Source organism: Panicum virgatum, chromosome 2K, assembly GCF_016808335.1.
Source record: "Panicum virgatum strain AP13 chromosome 2K, P.virgatum_v5, whole genome shotgun sequence".
Lineage (NCBI taxonomy): Eukaryota > Viridiplantae > Streptophyta > Magnoliopsida > Poales > Poaceae > Panicum > Panicum virgatum.
The window spans coordinates 68,484,635-68,503,571 of record NC_053137.1 but is presented as its reverse complement, the minus strand read 5'-3'; the positions used below and the strand labels follow the sequence as shown (position 1 = coordinate 68,503,571).

General features: G+C 51.4%; 1 protein-coding gene across 5 annotated transcripts; it reads left to right on the top strand.

Moving 5' to 3' along the window:
* Positions 1-13,408: 13,408 nt before the first annotated feature.
* Positions 13,409-18,084, top strand: LOC120694935 (protein trichome birefringence-like 28). Of its 5 annotated transcripts, none has more exons than XM_039978267.1 (5): positions 13,409-14,215; positions 15,220-15,400; positions 15,489-15,688; positions 15,763-15,951; positions 17,832-18,084. In XM_039978267.1, the coding sequence occupies exons 1-5, from the start codon at positions 13,716-13,718 to the stop codon at positions 17,935-17,937; spliced, it is 1,176 nt and encodes a 391-aa protein (XP_039834201.1). In that variant the 5' UTR covers positions 13,409-13,715; the 3' UTR covers positions 17,938-18,084. The 5 variants fall into 5 exon arrangements, with proteins under 5 accessions (XP_039834201.1, XP_039834198.1, XP_039834199.1 ...); XM_039978264.1 differs by having other exon boundaries at positions 15,772-15,951; positions 17,199-17,919; XM_039978265.1 differs by having other exon boundaries at positions 17,236-17,919.
* The last annotated feature ends 853 nt before the right edge of the window (positions 18,085-18,937 follow it).

Here is an 18,937-nt window from a genome sequence, read left to right as displayed (position 1 = left end):
CTGACATCACAGGATAGCAAGGTCGGGGTTCTCACCGAGGGCTGTGGTAGGAAGAGAGTTGATGCCGAAACGAGTTGGCGCCGTGAAGGGGCATCGCCGTGACGATCAGCATTGAGCTCGGGCTCGCGATTCAGTCCAAGGTCATGGTTGTCATCTCACCAAGCTGGTCATCGACATGGCAATAGACACCACAACACCCAAAACGAGTAAGGTTGTGCACTTTACAGGGACATGAGTCAAATTGACAAAGAGATCGCGGAGTCACCTTTGGGGAATAATCCTAAACACTTGGTGGGTGCCCAGGTTGCAGCTTGGGCATGGGCAGGGATATGTCTTGTGCTGCTGTCGTGGTGGGGCATTTCGTCAAGCACTTGCTGGGCTCCAAGGAGATGGTGGGATGGCCTGCAGGAAAGAGCAGAGGGATTGAGGGCGGACTATAGAAATCGAAGATGCCCTACTAGAGGACGTGTTCACCAAGGGGAACGAGGAGACCAGTGGCCTGGGCTGCGCCGGGAGAAGCTAGTGGTGGCAGTCTGGAGGGACGGCACCGGCGCATCAACGCCAAGGAAGCGGTGCCACGCTGAGGGAAGCTGCAGCGGGGAGCCATCGCATCGCCGTCGGGGAGCGCTGGCCGGGGTCACGTGTTGGGGTGCCGAGCACCTCGCAGGGGCATCGCGTGCTGGAGGTTGAGGGCGGAGTCAATGGTGCTTGGAGCAGGAGAGCTACGGCTTGCTGCTGCGTGCGTCGATCACGGGGAAGGAGGGGCTGTTGCTGCTACTTGGAGCAGGATAAGGGCAGTGATGTGCGGCTGCTGCTTGGAGGTGTGAAGGAGAGGGGAGGCGCCCAAGGAGGTGGAAGTTGGGGGCGACGCCATGTGGTGGAGAGGAGGCGCCATAGGAGATGGGGAAGGTGTTCTGCTGTTGCTCGTTGGGGAAGAAGCAAGGAGCAGAGCAGTAGGGTGGCAGCGGTGGATTGGTGAGGTGAGGGCACAGAGGGCTGCAGTGCCAAATAAAGGGAAAACCGGGGATCTTGGGGATGTGTGCCCCGCACGGGCGCGGCGGTCACGGCCGTGATCTGCGCGCGGAAGAAGCGGATCGCGGAACGGCTCAGCGTGATCCGCCCTAGGTGGAGCATCTAGAAGGGGGACGCAGCGAGGCACTGCCTAGGGGGTCCCAGGGGTTGTGCTGGTCCACGGCGCAGTGAGGAGGAAGCTCGGGCGCGGCTGGTCCAGCGGCAGGGAGGCGCGACGTGAGGAAGAAGAAGGCAACTGGCGCGTCGGGCCAGGATGTCGGTCTCAGCCCAGAAAGGAAAAAAAGCATGAGGGGAGCTGTGCGCTAGTGAGAGGCTGGTTTGTGGGCCTAGGCTGAGGGGTCAGAGGCGGGGTGATGCGCGCGGGTGAGGAAGCGCTGGTGAGCTGGGCTGAGCGGCGTCTGCTGGGCTGAAGGCAAGGAGAGGGAGAGGGAAAGCTGGGCCCGCGTGCTGGCGTCAGGGTGCGGAACAGAGGGAAGCGGACTGGGCTGGCACGAGTCTGGGCCGCGCGGGGAGAGGAAGATAAGGAGGGCTGGGGCTGCTGGGCCGCTGGGAAGGGAAGGTGGGCCGTGGGCCGGTTTGAGTACTGGGTTTCCTTTCCTTTTCTAATTCAAACCAAACTCAAAATATTTGAATTCAAATGAAGTTTGAATTCAAACCCCTATGAAATCAAGCAAAATAAAACATGCACCGGCATGAATGCAACAACAAGTTTAAACCTAGAAAAAATTTAATTACTTGTGAAAGAAAATTAGATTAAATGCAAGACTAATCATAATAAACCTTAGAAAATTAAATAAAGCCAATTAAATTTATTATTAAATAAGAATTTTAAAGTAGGGTGCTACATTAATGTAATAAATAACATTCGTACTCGCTTTATTATATCTTTTTACATGATATGTGCTATGATATACTGTTCATTCTGTTGTATATACGTATGACTTGATCCTGGCACGTATATGATTGCTCGGTTTATGTCCTTTTATAAACCGGGTGTTACAGAGTGGTATTAGAGCCGTATCGACTGTAGGACGAAAGCCTAGATAGAACTGGTCGAGGTTTAGGACTTCTTCTCTCTCAGCCTTGTCTGCTGAAAACTATTTTGCTATTATACTCCTTGAATTCCAAGATTCTTACTCATCTTGCCTTGATTTCTCTCTATAGAATAGTTTCCGTAGATTTTGGCCTTAAGAAAATCGTTTGACCCTCATAGGTATAAGCTAGATGACCCCTTTATAATAATACGATAGCACGTTCTGCGACGCGTTGTGTTAGTCAAGTCGTGTGTTAAACTCGGCTAAGTTGTGAAATTGTATGCTTGTTATTATGCTACATGTTTGATTTGGATTTTTGGTTGATTGCATAGCTTAGTAGTTAAATTTGTTTAATGAAAATCAGTTTAAGTTAAAGTTAATTAATTAATAAAACGAGTTAGATCGTTGGGGGTAAAACCGTCCACTCTATCCTGTCAACTTTATTTTGTCTAAATCTTTCTTGCAGAAAAATATCGTATCCATCTGAATTTATTTCTGCAATATCCTTACTCATGAAATCTTTTGTCCAAAAATCAGATGGTGAACACCAGGCGTGGTTCTGACCAGCAGGGGCAGAACAACCAGGGTACTGGGATCCCGATGCCTCCGCCTCTGACCCCGGAGCAGTACTTCCAGCTCCAGATGCAGATGATGGCTACCCTGAACAACACTGTTCAGGCACTTCAGTAGGCTCACACTCAGCCGCCGCCTCCTCCACCTCCGCATACCCGCGACAGGCGTGCGGAGTTTCTGAGGGGCCACCCGCCGATGTTCTCTCACACGTCTGACCCACTTCAGGCAGACGACTAGCTCCGTGCAGTGGAGCGCCAGCTAGACATCGCCCAGTGCGATGATCGGGAGCGAGTCTTGTACGCAGCAGGACAGCTGCGAGGGGCAGCATTGTACTAGTGGGAGTCCCACCCAGTTCAGTACCGCGAGGCTTTCACCTGGATCCAGTTCCGGGAGCGGTTCCGCAGCCACAACGTCCCCGCGGGCGTTATGAAGACGAAGATGAAGGAGTTCCTTGCACTTAAGCAGGTAAAAACTCAAATATGTCATTCAGCATTTCCTTTTGAGCTAATACCCCCTTGTTCTATCTTTCTGAGTCATGAATTAATCCTTCGATATATATATCTGTCTTTTTCACTTCAGGGGACTATGACGGTCACGGAGTATCGTGATCGTTTTCTGCAGCTTGCTCGCTATGCCCCTGCCGAGGTTGCGGATGACCGCAAGAAGCAGGAGCACTTCATGGAGGGTCTTGAGGACTACCTCCAGTACGCGCTGCTCAACCTCCGCTTCGATGACTTCAACCATCTGGTTGACAGCGCGCTCAACACAGAGCGCAAGTACCTGGAGATGGAGGACAAGAAGAGGAAGATTGTCTCAGTTGCTTCCGGCAGCAACACTTGTCCTCGCCTCCAGCCACCCCAGCAGTATCAACAGCAGCAGTACCGGCCACATCATCAGTACCAGCAGAGGCCGCAGCAGTACCCGCCTCAACAGCAGTAGGCAGGTCAGGGCCCAAGGTTACCGGCACCTCCGGCTCGTGCTACTCCACCAGCTCCGCCAGCACCTCAGGCTCCATGGCAGGCAGCTCCTCCTGCTGGACATCAGGCACCTCCTCGCGCGTGCTTTCACTGCGGCCAGCCGGGGCACTACGCCAACGCTTGCCCCGGAAGGCGCAGGCGGGACAGCAGGGGCGCCCAGCTCAGCCCAGGGCGCCACTTCAGGGGCAGAGTGAACCACGTGACGGCCGAGTCAGCAGCCGAGGCTCCTAATGTGGTTATTGGTATGTTCATGGTCAACTCCCATCCAGCTACAGTGCTTTTCGATACTGGTGCTACTCATTCATTCATCACCAAGTCATAAGTTGAGCAGCATAGTTTCTTTACCACCCCATTAAAGAAGTGTCTACTAGTCTCTTCACCGGGAGGGGAGTTGAGATCCCATATTGTTAGCCCTCGAGTCAGTATAGCCATAAGGGGGGTAAAATTCAGTGCAGATCTGAGGGTGCTAGGCACCAAGGGTATTGATATGATTCTGGGAATGGATACTCTTGCCAAGTGAGGCGTTAGAATTGATTGTGCTCATCGGGCAGTTCACTTGACAACATCTGATGGCCAAGAGGTGACAGTCAGTGCTTCAGAGCCCTCGGGATTTCTTCATCAGATGGAGGCTAGACCCACGGATGGTATTCACGTGGTGTCTGAATTCCCGGATGTCTTTCCGGATGATTTGCCAGGTATGCCACCTGAACGCAACATCGAGTTTTCTATTGATCTCTTGCCTGGCACAGCTCCTATTGCAAAGCGGCCCTACCGCATGGCACCTATAGAGCATGAGGAAGTCAAGAATACTATTGATGAGTTGCTAGCCAAGGGCTATATCCGTCGCAGCTTCTCTCCTTGGGCTTTTCCATTGTTACTAATAGATAAGAAGGATGGCTCGAAGAGAATGTGTGTCGATTATCGGGAGCTGAATGCAGTTACCATCAAGAATAAGCATCCACTGCCCCGTATTGAGGATCTCTTCGATCTGCTTCGAGGTGCTCGTATATTCTCGAAGATTGATCTGCATTCGGGTTATTTTCAGCTGAGGATCCGTCCTGGGGATATTCCGAAGACGGCATTCACCTGCAAGTACGGGCTATATGAGTACATGATCATGTCCTTCGGCTTGACTAATGCCCCGGCTTTCTTCATGCATCTGATGAACATGGTTTTCATGGATTATCTGAATGTCTTCGTGGTGATCTTCATTGATGATATTCTGATCTTCTCCAAGATAGAGGAAGAGTATCTGAGGCTCGTGTTACAGAGATTGAGGGAGCATCAGCTGTATGCTAAGTTCAGCAAGTGCGAGTTCTGGATTGACGAGGTTCCATTCCTCGGTCATATCATCTCCAAGGGAGGTATTGCAGTTGATCCGAGCAAGGTGAAGGATGTGCTCGAGTGGGAGACACCGCAGACGGTGAAGGAAGTCCGGTCATTCTTGGGCTTAGCAGGATATTATTGGAGGTTCATTGAGAATTTCTCCAAGATCGCGAAGCCTTTGACTTCCTTGCTAGAGAAGAATGCGGCATTCATATGGACGGATGAGCGTCAGATGGCCTTTGATGAGCTGAAGAAGAGGTTGACTACGGCGCCAGTCCTTACTCTGCCAGACCAGAGCAAGAGGTTCACGGTGTATTGTGATGCTTCGAAGGATGGTCTTGGTTGTGTTCTGATGCAGGAGGGCAGAGTGATTGCTTATGCTTCACGGCAGTTATGTCGGCGTGAGCCGAACTATCCCACTCATGATCTTGAGTTAGCCGCAGTTGTGCATGCTCTGAAGATTTGGAGACATTACTTGTGTGGGCAGCAGTGTGATATTTATACTGATCACAAGAGCCTCAAGTATATATTCACGCAGAATGACCTGAACATGCGGCAGAGGAGATGGTTAGAGTTGGTCAAGAATTATGACCTGGAGATTCACTATCATCCGGGTAAGGCCAATGTCGTGGAAGATGCTCTGAGCAGAAGAAGCTATGTCAACATGGCTGTTGCTTTCCAGATGCCTCAGGAGTTATGTGAGGAGTTTGAGCAGTTGAGTCTGGGTTTCTTGCATCATACTTTGAGTGCAGCATTCGAGGCAGAGCCCACTCTAGAGGCAGAGATCCGGCAGCATCAGAAGGAAGATGAGAAGCTGCAAGAGATTCGTGAGTTGCTCAAGAAAGGTAAGGCTCCTCATTTCAGAGAGGATGATCAGGGTACCTTGTGGTACAAGATCCGGATTTGTGTGCCAGAGGGGAATGATCTCAGGAAGTTGATTCTGAGTGAGGCTCATGACACGGCTTACTCTATTCATCCGGGCAGTACTAAGATGTACTATGATCTTAAGGAGCGTTTCTGGTGGCCCGGGATGAAGCGTTCAGTCGCTGAGTATGTGGCCATCTGCGACACATGTCAGCGTGTGAAGGCAGAGCATCAGAGGTCAGCCGGTTTGTTGCAGCCGTTGAAGATTCCCGAGTGGAAATGGGAGGAGATCACGATGGATTTCATAGTGGGATTACCTCGTACTCAGTAGGGGTACAACTCTATATGGGTAGTAGTGGATCGTTTGACGAAGGTTGCTCACTTTATTCTAGTGAACACTACTTACTCCGGTGCCAAACTTGCAGAGTTGTATATCTCCCGGATTGTCTGTTTGCATGGTGTGCCCAAGAAGATCATATCGGACAGAGGATCTCAGTTCACTTCACGGTTCTGGGAGCAGCTCCATGATTCGTTGGATACGAAGCTGCGCTTCAGTACCGCCTATCATCCTCAGACAGATGGGCAGACGGAGAGAACCAACCAGGTGTTGGAAGATATGTTGCGAGCATGTGCTATTCAGTATGATACTAGTTGGGATAAGTGTCTGTCGTATGCTGAGTTTTCATACAACAACAGCTACCAGGCCAGTCTGAAGAAGTCCCCCTTTGAGGCATTGTATGGCAGAAAGTGCAGGACTCCTCTTTATTGGGATCAGATTGGTGAGAAGCAGCTCTTTGGCCCTGACATTATAGAAGAAGTAGAGCAGATGGTACAGACTGTGCGGCAAAATCTGAGGATTGCACAGACTAGGCAGAAGAGCTATGCAGATGGCAAACAGAGGGACCTGACCTTCAACGTGAACGATTATGTGTACTTGAAGGTGTCACCAATGCGGGGAATCTACAGGTTTAATCTAAAGGGGAAATTAGCACCAAGATACATTGGTCCATTCAGGGTGCTGGAGAGGAAAGGCGAAGTTGCTTATCGCCTAGAGTTGCCCACCGATCTCTCGGGAGTACATGATGTCTTCCATATCTCCCAGCTAAAGAAATGTCTGCGAGTACCTGAGGAGCAGGCACCACTGGATGGGTTAGATGTGCAGGAAGATCTGACCTATATTGAGCATCCGGTGAAGATTCTGGAGACATCAGAGAGGGTTACTCGGAACAAGCGCATCAAGATGTGCAGAGTTCAGTGGAGTCATCACAGTGAAGCTGAGGCTACATGGGAGCGAGAAGATGAGCTGAGGAAGACATATCCAGATCTCTTTGCTAGCCAATCCAGCTGAATCTCGGGGACGAGATTCCTATAAGGGGGTAGGGTCTATAACACCCTAATTTAAATTCCAACATTTATTAATAAATTTAATTGGCTTTATTTAATTTTCTAAGGTTTATTATGTTTAGTCTTGCATTTAATCTAATTTTTGTTCCACAAGTAATTAAAATTTTGTCTAAGTTTAAATTTTGTTGTTGCATTCATGCTGGTGCATTGTTCTTTTAGTTTGAGTGCTAGGTTTGAATTCAAATTTGAATTTGAATTCAAATAGGATAGTTTGGTTTGAGTTAGAAAAAGAAAAGGAAATAGAAGAGTGGAAAAAAAGAGAAAAACCCAAAACCCAAAGCAACCCAGCCCGGCCTGCTCTTTTGTCTTTCTTGGCCCAACCCGCACTCTTTCCCGCTCAGCCCAAGCCCCCGCAGAAGCCCGGACCACCTCCCCAGCCGGCCCGCTTCCTCCCCCACGCGGCCCACTTCTCCCCCACGCCCTCCCACTCGGGCCAGCCCGACGTCCCTCACCCCGCGCGGCCCAGCCTTCTCACCCACGCAGCAGCACAGAGCCCGCGTTCGCGCCCCGCGACCCGCTCGCTCTGTCACTGACCCGCAGGCCCACACGTCAGCGGCTCCCCCTTCCCTTTCCTTTCTCCCTGCAGTGCAATGCCGCGCCCGACATCACCGGCGAGGACGCCGGGATCCTTATCCCGCTGCTCCACGCTGAAATCCCCGCCTTGTTTCCTTTAAACCAAACCATGATGCCCCTCCGGACCCTACCTCGCTGCTGCACCCGCCCAAACCCTAGCGCATCGCCCTGCCTTGCCTCCGCCCGGAACAGGGCACCCCGCCGCCGCGGCCACGCCGCTCCACGCTGCGCCGCCACCCCCTTGCCCGCGCAGCAGCTTCGCTTCGGAGTCCCCAACAACCCGAGCCCGTTACCCCGACTCTAAGCTACACCCGCGCCGAGATTTCCTCGGATCCCGTCGCCGCAGGTAATCGCCGACTCGAGCAATTGCTCGCCGCCGGTGGTCCTTGGTCCGCCCTAACCTCCTTAGAACCTTCGCAGGAGCACCACGAGCCAGCCCGAGGGATCCAGGCGCCCAGAGGAGCCTAGCAACGCCCGGACCTCGAGCTCCGACCGTGCGCCGCCGCTGGTCTACGTCGATAGCCCTCCTGCACGGCTAAGCTGTTCGTTCCCAGACCCCGGTAAGCACCGCATCGACCTTTTACCCCGGTTACGCTAGATCTTGGAGTCGTAGGCCACCCCGTGGTCCCTGCACGCCACGCTCTGGCGAGGCTCGCCGCCTGCGCCATCGCTCACACCGCCCAGACACCTGCCTTGCCCCGATTTTGGCTCCAGTGGATTACCCATGTTGCGAACCATCTCCCAGACCCAAACCCGAGTGGAAACAAGCCCCGGAGCACCGAGATCGGTGTACTCCGGCGTAGCGCCGCCACGGGAAGTGGTCGCCGGCGCTGAACGTCGCCGCCCGCGCGTCCAACCCCCCTGACCGCCCGATCCTAGATGGACGCCCCAGATTAGATCGGCGTACCCCTTCGTCCCGAGCCCTCAGATCTAGATGCCTATCACTTTAAATACATTTCATACTGCATTTTAATACTGTATGCCTATAAGGACTTTCCTAGCCACTTTATATCCTTTATATATATCCTTTGGGTTGCATTTTGGTTAGTTGTGCTAGGTGCCGCGCTATAACACACTTGGTCCTTTTTAGTTAATTTGATTAATGGTATATGCAATTTAATTCTGAGAGTGTCCCGTTTGAGGGGCTCACGTCTCGTTAAAATTGGTTCTGTTAGAAACATGGTTTAGGGGGCCAGCACGGAGCTTACTGCCTGGTTGGCCGCTCTCCATAAGGACCGGTTCATAGAACGACAACCTGGGACAACAGCGCTACCACAAGACTGGAATGGGACGGTCTTGGCTTACTAATTAGGTCATTTTGGTTCGGGAGTAACTTACCGACGGGGCAGGAGGGGTAGTGAGCTTCAATGGTCCCCAGGCTACGAGGCTTGGTCTGTGTACCCCTCGAGGTGGTCACCATCGTTGCGGAGCCTGATTCCTTAGCGGTTACACCTTACCAACGTGTCCTTTGTAATGGCCTCGTAGTGAGTTTGCTAGTTATCTCACCTAAGGAAGTGTGATGAACAGCTAGCGTAGCTCACGACTTGTGGGTAAAGATGTGCAACCTCTGCAGAGTGTAAAACTGGTATAAAAATGCAGCACATCGTTAGCTAAAAATGCAGCACATCCTGATTTCTGAATTCTGATAACACAAAAGCCAATCAAAGATATTATTCTTCGCAAAAAAAGATATCCCAAAAATAGACAAACACAGACATGTTTGCTGTTCTCTAGACTGGTTAACTAGGCCAAAATGCAAGTCAAACTGGAAATACTCTACACTTTTTAATACTCTGCTCACAGTGTTGCAACCATTTAATCTTCTATAGACATATAACCAGACATAGGACAGCACAAACTAACCGAGACGAAAAGAACAGCACAGACATTCATAGGCCAGACAAAAAATTGCAACCAGTACTTAACTGTAAATGCAACACATAGTTGGCTAAAAAAAGGGATGTAAAACTAGCTGATAACACAAAAGCCTTCAGAGAAACGAATTGCAACCATTGCTAACTTCAAAATGCAACACATCATGGACTAAAATTGCAAAAAGGTTTAAAAATACTAGCTGATAATTATTATTGCATGGATGACATTCCCACCCTCAATGTATCATACTGCATTGTAAAAAAATCTGAAAAAAGTGCATCAAGGGGCAAACCCCGTCTGCCTAGTTGCAGAGTTGCAACCCCCCACCTGAGCCCCGTTGGCTAAATTGCATCGTTAGCTAACAAATTGCAAAGGTGGGCGAAGAGCAATTGCAAAAATGTACGACCCCCATCGCATAATCCATCAATAAACCGCAACACAAAAAACTCCCCATGTGTGCGGCATCACTGGGGCCATCCCCCCTCCCCTCCCTCCCCCCTATATGCACCAGTGAAACCCTAGGATGTAGCACAAAGATGAAATTACACGAGATTTGTGTGATTTTTGGGTGTGGAATGTGCAACGAAAATATGGGAGCGCAGCAAATGCGGAGGGAGAGGGGGGATATATAGAGGGGTAGGATGGTGTTCAAATCACTTACCATGCCGGCGATGGAGGGCGCGGCGTGCGGAATCCTGTGCATCGATGTTTGATCATCCCCTGCTCCCGCTTGCTCTGCCTCCTCGCTATCGAATCACCAGCGCTCGAGGGCGAGCCACACCCCCTCCGCGCGGCGCCCCCCCTGCTTGCTCTGCTCCCGCTTGCTCCGCCTTGTCGCTACCGAATCACCAGCACTCGAGGGAGCCACGACCCCTCTGTGCAACGGCCCCCCTCCCCACCACCTCCCCGGCGATATTCCGGCGTAGGAAGGCGGGGATGGACTCGGCGATGCTGCACGCGCGGCGGAAATCCTCGATGGGGGGATGCGGCCGCGCGGTCGAGCGGCGGAAGCGAAAGGCAAAGCAACTGTTGATTCAAATCGAAATAGGAAAAAGTAGAAACGTGGGGATTGTTTAATTGGGTGCGGTTAGAGAGGGAGCGGGGGTGGTTCTGGTGCGGTTGTGTCAGGGCGCGCGCGGCGCGTGGGGGGTGGTTCCGCGGGGTGGGGTGTGCAGCGGGCGGTTGGTCCGGCTCGAGCCAGACAGCACGGTTGGCCTGGGTGCATTCTCTATGTAGGATGCACCCAGGTGCAATATAGATATAGTGTATATATATATTGCATTAATTTTGATTGTCGTAATATATATATCTATCTGGATTATCCATCCTGCCTGCAATACTAAATAAATAAATAAATCATGGTCTGGTAAGGCAACTAACACAACAGAATAATGACTACTGCACTGCGATGCAATGCAGGCCAAGTAATTAGCGTGAATGTGTATGATTGCGCAATCATGCCAGCATGATGTGGGTGATGATGGATGAATCAATCAGAAATCGCTCACCCAGCTTCAATTCCTTCAAACAATTGTATACCCGAGCGTGATGTATATCATCATAATCGTCATAAATAAAAAAAAATAAATAAAAAATACGAGAGTTTGTCATAATGTAGGTATGTATATGCATGGTGTTGAATTAATTTTGCTTATTCGAAGAAGCTTATAGGGATAAATTTAACGCAGCTACATTTATAAGGATGTATGCTATGAGTATTTGCATGAGTTGTACGGTGTAATTAAAAATAAATAAAACATCATTTTGTTTTGTTCAGTTTAAGTCATAAGTTCGGTTACATCGTATGTTTAAATACCAATTAGAAGTACTAAATATAGATTTATTAGAAAATTAATTTCATAAGTTGTGACTTAATCACGAGATGAATCTATTAAATCTAAGGGAAATTTGTCTGCAGGACACTGTGAAAATGTAGTTTTGTGTGTAACACACCACAAAATTCAATATTGTTTCTAACACACCGTGAATGTTTGATTTGGTCTGCAACACATCATAGCAATTATAATAATCATTTTCAGCTGAACGAAGATGTAAATAGACCATTTTGCCCCCGGGCCCACCTGCCATCCTCTTCCTCTCCCCTCCTCCCTCCTCCCTCGCCGCGCACGGCTCTGCGGTGAGGCCGGCTGCAGCGGCGCCATCCTCCTCCCTCCCTCTCCGACGTCGCTCCTCCCCCTCCGCCGAGCCAAGGGGCGGCGGCCATGACGGGTCAATGGCGACGGCGGCTAGATCCGCCGCGCCATCCTCCCTCCCTCTCCCATGGAGGTGCGGACCCGCTCCTTCCCCGGCGGCGGCCCGAGCGCAGCGCGGCGGAGCGGCCCCGCCCATGGTGCGCGGGCGGCCTCCCTCTGCTCCGGGCCCGTGCTCGACGGAGACAGCGTCCATGGCCGTCTCGGGCCGACGCGACGGAGTATGGGGCCAGACCCCGCGCAGCGGCCGCCACCGCCGGAGTAGGGGGCCCGGCCCCGTGCGAGTGCGGGAGGCGGAGGGAGGAGGAGGAAGCGAGCCGGATCCCGCCGCCAGGGAGGACGCAGGAGCGCCGCCGCCGCCGGATCCCGCTCGTGCGCCGAGGTTGCGCCGGCCTCTACCACCGACGCCACCATGGGGGGCGCGAGAGGAGGGAGCAATAGGGGAGGGGGCGAGCCGAGCCGCTGTCCCGCCACCGCCGCTCCCCGAACTCCGCTGCCAGCCGCTCCGCCTGCGCCGGCAGCGCCCCGCGGCGGCGCACCTCAGCTCGAGCCCCGCCGCCGCGGCTCCGGTCGGGGACGAGGCGGGGGGAGGCCAACTGCGGGCGGCCATGGCCCGCCTTCGCGTCGCCGGAGCCGAGCCCGGCCGCCGCGAGGCCCGCCTCCGCGCGCGCGCAGGCGTGCGCGCGGCTCGATCCGCCGCCGCCGTGCCGCACGCCCGTCGGCGAGGGAGGAGGAGGGAGGGACGGAGGCGCCGCCAAGCCGTCCGCCGCGGGCTCGCCGGCCGCGCCGCGCGGGAAGGGGCCGGGACGGCCCGCCGGCCGGCGCAGGGAGGGGGCGGGGCGGCCCGCCGGCCGAAGCAGAGAGGGGGCGGCGGAGGAAGCAGGAGGGCGCGGCCATGGAGAGAGAGGTGCGGGAGGGAGAAGCGAGGAGGAAGAGGGCAAAGGGCAAAACTGTCTTTTTATCTGACCTCTCAGTTGAAAATGAGTAGTTTATTGGATGTAGTGTGTGGTAGACTAAATGACTCTTTCGCGGTGTGCTGGGAACAAATTCGAGTTTGGCAGTGTGCTCTACACAAAATCATGTTTTCACAGTGTCCTGTGGACAAATTTCCCTAAATCTAATTAGTTCATAATTTGATCACTGATTACTACAGTGGTCATCCGCCAATCATGTACTTAATAAATACGTCTAGAGCTCTAATGGGCAATTAATTTTATATTAAATTAACATTCAAATTGACATTTAAATATTGGCTGTGATGACTACATGAAAATCAAACTAGGTCTAAAACTGCGAGGCGAGCATGTGGCCTCCCCCTACACGCGCGTAATAATTAGTACAGCAAACCGCCAGGAAACTGCTCTCTCTGATCGTACTGCTATTCATCATTTTAGAGCTGGAGCTGGTGGCTGGAGTGGTATGAGAGAAAAATAATATTATCTAATTGGTGGACGGAAGTTAGTGCTGAAGGGAGGAAAATAGTATAGTAAAAAACCAATAATTTAATTTTAAACTAACAATCCCCACTTCCCCTAGTTGGAACTGGACTTGGACTTGGGGGCCGGAGGAGGACGACGACTCCGTCCCCCGGCGCCGCCTCCGCCTCCTCCTCTTTCTCTTCTCTCTCGGCGTCAAGCAAACAGGAAGGGATCCATCAGCAACAGACAGAAAAGCCAAATCCCCCAAGACCCATTCCCCTCCCCTCCCCTCCCTAAAAAAATCCATCCAATTGCTTGGATTCAGCGTGGCTTACGCCTGAGTTGAGATTCGAATTGGAATTGGATTGGATCCCAACAGCAACAGCAACAGCGCCCAAATCCCCCATCGCTGCGCTGCAGTGCAGTTCGATGCAGCACCGCCGCAAGCCCGCGTCCGCTGCGGCGCCGGCCGCCGCCAAGCAGCCGCCCTCGCGCAGGCCCACCGCCCCGCTCTCGCTAGCGGGCCTCGTCGTCGCCGTCTTCCTCCTTGCCATCTTCTTCTACAACGAGGACGTCGTCAAGAGCGGCGGCGGCGGCGCTGACGTGGTCGCGGTCGCCGGGCGGGCGAGGTCCCCGGACCTGCGGGTCCTGCACCACCACCACCATGAGGAGGAGGAGGATGGGGATGCCGATGCCGCCACTCAGCAGCAGAAGCAGCAGCCGCCGCCGCCGCCGCCGACCAAGCACCAGCAGCAGTGCGACCTGTACCAGGGGCGGTGGACGTTCGACGCGGCGGGGGAGCTGTCGCCGCTGTACCGCGAGTCGGAGTGCGAGTTCCTCACGGAGCAGGTGACGTGCATGCGCAACGGCCGCCGCGACGACTCCTACCAGAAGTGGAGGTGGCAGCCCAACGGATGCGCCCTGCCCAGGTACGCAGCGCACTACTTGTACTTCCCCGATTCATGAATCCGATTCCATTCCATGGCTTCTCTCATTGATGAATTGCTTGCTTGCTTGCTACGAGTAGTAGTTAGCTTGAGACGGACACATTGATTGATTGATTGATATTGATTTATGTCAATTGATAATTGACGGTTCTCGGTTTGTTTTCTTCATTCATGTCTTGTTGTTCTTCATTCCCTATATAGTATAGTATATTATAACAAAACAAGAGATATCCAAATCCAAATTCGAAATCCGAAGCGTAGCAATGGAACGGCATGATGGTTGATTCTTCAAGCCAAATTGAGCTCAACAGCTGAACTTCCCCTTCCCTTCCCAGCCCTCCCCTCCCCTCCCCTTGGATGAAATGATCCGGAGGCTTTGGTGCCGTGCTGGGGTGGAGGACTTTGACTTGTTCTTCTTCCTCCAGTCACAGTCCGGCAGTCCGTCGTCGTCTCCAGTCTCCTCCTCCTGCCAGTTCAACCTTACACCGCACCAAGTGGACCATGCTATATTGCTATTGCTATTGCTATTGCTATTGCTATTGCTATTGCTGCTTCGTAAGAGTAGTTCTCATTCTCAACAAGACCACTACTTACCAACGCACATGCCAGCTGCAGAATTAGCACTAGAATCGAGTGCTGCGACTGCACAGGAACCGTGTGTGTCTCGTGACCCAAGTCCCACCGACACTTATCTCAGTAGTGAGAAATTTCATAGTCTAGGTCTCAATTTGCAAGGATTTCAGAAGAATTTGACATCCTGATCTACGTGATTGACCTCATCACATACTGAAAGGCTCACGAAATACTGGTACTACAAGTAGTACGGTACTTGTGTGTAGTAAAGAAATACTCTATAAAGAGGTAACGTAAACATATCAACAAAGAAATGGCTGCATCGCTAAATACAGTAATTGATTACTACTAATATAAATATATGTGTATGCATAATAATGGCTGCAATACTACTACTGGCTACTGCACTGCAGGTTCGACGCGTCGCTGCTGCTGGAGCGGCTGCGGAACAAGCGGCTCATGTTCGTGGGTGACTCGCTGAACCGCAACCAGTGGGAGTCCATGGTGTGCCTGGTGCAGTCCGTCGTGCCCCGGGGCCACAAGACGCTGCAAAAGTTCGTCAACAACGGCTCGCTCAACGTCTTCACGGCCCATGTATGTATGATGATGCCCTTGCTGCTCTTGGTTTGCAGCACCCAGCCAGCAGCATCTAATCAAATCAAATGCATGCCGTGTCATGCAGGAGTACAACGCCACAGTGGAGTTCTACTGGGCGCCCTTCCTGGTGCAGTCCAACTCGGATGACCCGCAGGTGCACAGCGTCATGGACCGCGTCATCGCCTGGCGCGCCATCGCCAAGCACGCCAACAACTGGAAGGGCGTCGACTACCTCGTCTTCAACACCTACATCTGGTGGCTCAACACCTTCGAGATGAAAGTCCTGTAAGTGTCCACCTCCGCGTGTTGGGCATTTTCATTTTGATAATAAAAACAAGACAATAGTTTGAATCTTGAAGAAAATTCAGAAAAGGAAGTGGCGCTCTGAGGAATAACAAGGGGGCGGCAGGGTGGAGCAAGTACGCGCTGGTGGACCGGCCGGTGGCGTACCGGGAGGTGCTCAAGACGTGGGCAAAGTGGGTGGACCGCCACATCGATCCCAACCGAACCGCAGTCTTCTTCATGGGCATGTCGCCCAACCACATCACGTACGTATCTCGATCTTCTTCTGCTAATATAATGACGAGGCAAAGTATGCAATTTCCACCGCGTGCGTTTGCCATTGGCATTAGCCATTAGGTGTAGTCCTTTATCCAAGTCTTAGTAGGAGTGTCATCGATATAATTATTGAGACTGGAAATTTAAGAATTGTACTAGTGGAGTGTCATCAATATAATTATCATGACACTCCTCTCTCTCCTCTCTTCTCATACTATTGGTACATGTTGACAAATTTAATGTTCATGACACTAACACTCACAGTGCTAGTTGCTAGCCAGCGTACGTCGATAGACAGCCACAGGAAAAGGAGGGAGGGTTTCTCAAGTAGTAAGACTTTGACCATCCATCTATTAGGGGCCACGGGCAGACACGCCAACCACGATCAAGTAATTTAGAGCAGAGTCCTAGTAGGGGTGTGTTTAGTTCTCACCAAATTTCCAAACTTTCCATCACATCCATCACATCTCCTATCACATCGAAATATTAAATATAGTAAATAACCCATGCATGGAGTATTAAATGTAGTTAAATAAAAAAACTAATTGCATAGTTTTGATGTACGTTGCGAGATGAATCTTTTGAGCCTAGTTAGGTCATGGTAGGATAATATTTACCACAAACAAACGAAAAGTGCTACAGTGTGCTACAGTGACTGATGTGACTTTTTCTTCCCCTTTTCACCTCATCTAAACACAGCCTAGTAGTAAAATATGAATGAGTGGTAGCCAGTCTCTGCAGACAGAGTGATGGGCATTTAATTAAACATAAAGGGTCAAAAATAAACAGAAAGGCACCAGGATGGATGGATCTGCATGATCTGTGTCCTAGACCATACCAGAATTGCCCATGCTCTAGTCGCTGACACACACGCTTTATGCATACAGCGACATGCATGCATGCATCCATGAGGTTGATGATTCATTCCTGTCTGGTCACCCACCCTCCCTAAACCTACCTAATTCATCACACACAGACTCGCGGTCGCAGCCACGTAGGAGTACTGTATTTGTCTGCATGTACGTGTCGCTTTCCGATAATCCAATCCATCCTCATCGATGAATCAGGCGCCCAAGGTACTAGCTGGCTAGCTGTTTGATTCGATCGAGGCTAGTAATTAGTAGTCGTCGCATACTTACTGTATTTTATTTGCCGGAAACAAAAGAAACAAAATCCAGCCTATATATCTGTGTCTTTTTTATTGGCAAGTCGTAGGTATTAGTGTTGTTGCTTTCAGGCAGCGTGGCATGTTGTTGGTTGCATCCTGCATGCAGGCCGTGGGCGTGGGGCAACGACGGCGGCATCAAGTGCTCCATGGAGACGCAGCCGATCGTGAACCGGACGGCGCCCCTCAACATCGGCACGGACTGGCGGCTGCACGGCGTGGCGCGCGGGGTGCTGGCGCGCTACCTCCACCGCGTGCCCGTGCACTTCGTGGACATCACCGGCCTCTCCGAGCTGCGCAAGGACGCCCACACCTCCGTGCACACGCTGCGCCAGGGGAAGCTGCTCACCCCGGAGCAGCAGGCGGACCCCAAGACCTACGCCGACTGCATCCACTGGTGCCTCCCGGGCCTCCCCGACACCTGGAACCACTTCATCTACGCCCAAATCGTCTCCTCCTCCTCCTCCTCCTCGGATGCATCATCACTACTAGCTAGTAGCTAGACCATGTTTCCTCCGTTGACTTTCTACCTAGCTAAGCTAGATCTTCTTCCATTCCGTTCCGTTCCGTTCCATTCACAGATTCACTGAGTTAAACCAAGCGTCCCATCTGTCCTAGCCCGCAGCTCTTCTCTTATCTTTTTGTAAAGTAATTCATAACTTGTGAGTAGTAACTAATTTTATTTAATTAATTTTTTTTGGTTAGAGAAAGATGCAAGAAGGAACATGAAAAGCAATTGGTTAGTATTCTGGGGAAGGAAAAGTTGGGCAACCACTTGCTGCAGATACATACATATTATATTCCTCTCTAGTTTCCAGTAGCGTGGTCCATCTCTACCTAAACCAAAGGCAGTCACATGAACAGCCAGCTACAAAGTATCTATCCGTTCCAAAATGTAAGTCGTTTTGAATTTTCTATATATATATATATTGGTATGTATCGAGACATATGTTATATCTAGATGCATAGCAAATATTATGAATCCAAAAAAACTAAAACGATCTACATTTTGGAATGGAGGGAGTACAAACTAGTAGTACTTCAATCGGAATGGTTAAAACCTACACCCCTTTGCAGTGGCGGAACCAGGATTGAGTTGAACCCCGGGCCGAGTTTTAAATATAGTTGTGACAAAAACCAGACGTCGACAAACTCATAGTTCAAAAGATACACGAGAACATAATGGAAGTTCAAAAAATACACGAGAACATAATAGAAAGATAGAAAACATACAACAAGTGTCATCGCGAAGTAGTATATTTATTCTTCTTCAGCAAATTTTTTGGGCTTCTTCAGCAATTTTTTGGGCCGAACCCCGGGCCATGGCACGGGTGGCCCGGGGTGTACATCCGCCACTGCCCCTTTGGACTCCTCTCCGCGTTCCCCGCTAAAAAATGGACGTGTGTTATCCCCCGCAAGCTCTAGACGTTTTGCAGAAACACCCCCCCATTTTATAATAATAACAACTAAATCCAGCTCGTCCAAAACACCAAAACATACAGTATGCATGTTCATTTATTTTTCATATAGCCCCTCATACTGATGTTTATTTCAACACAAAGAAGAGAAAATTCGATAGTGTTATCATATTTACAAAAACCCGCCGCTATACAATTTTTCAATAGCCCCCTCCCGCAGTCCACCCCCTCCCCGTCTCCCTGCCGCCCTCTCCCTCCCTCCTGCGTCGTCCGTCGCCTCTCTCTCTAGCCTCGCCCTGCCGGCGCCTCCCCTCCCCTTTTTCCTCTATGCCTGCCTTCGTCGCCTCTCGTCGGCACTCCTCCTTCTCTCCGCCGCCCAATCCCGCGTGATCC

Bases quoted from the DNA above. Each gene is read 5' to 3' on its own strand.
- LOC120694935 (XM_039978263.1), top strand. From the start codon at position 13,716: ATGCAGCACCGCCGCAAGCCCGCGTCCGCTGCGGCGCCGGCCGCCGCC. The intron at 14,216-15,219 runs GTACGCAGCGCA...ACTGCACTGCAG, and splicing joins AACGGATGCGCCCTGCCCAG to GTTCGACGCGTCGCTGCTGC. The intron at 15,689-15,762 runs GTAAGTGTCCAC...TGAATCTTGAAG, and splicing joins ACCTTCGAGATGAAAGTCCT to AAAATTCAGAAAAGGAAGTG.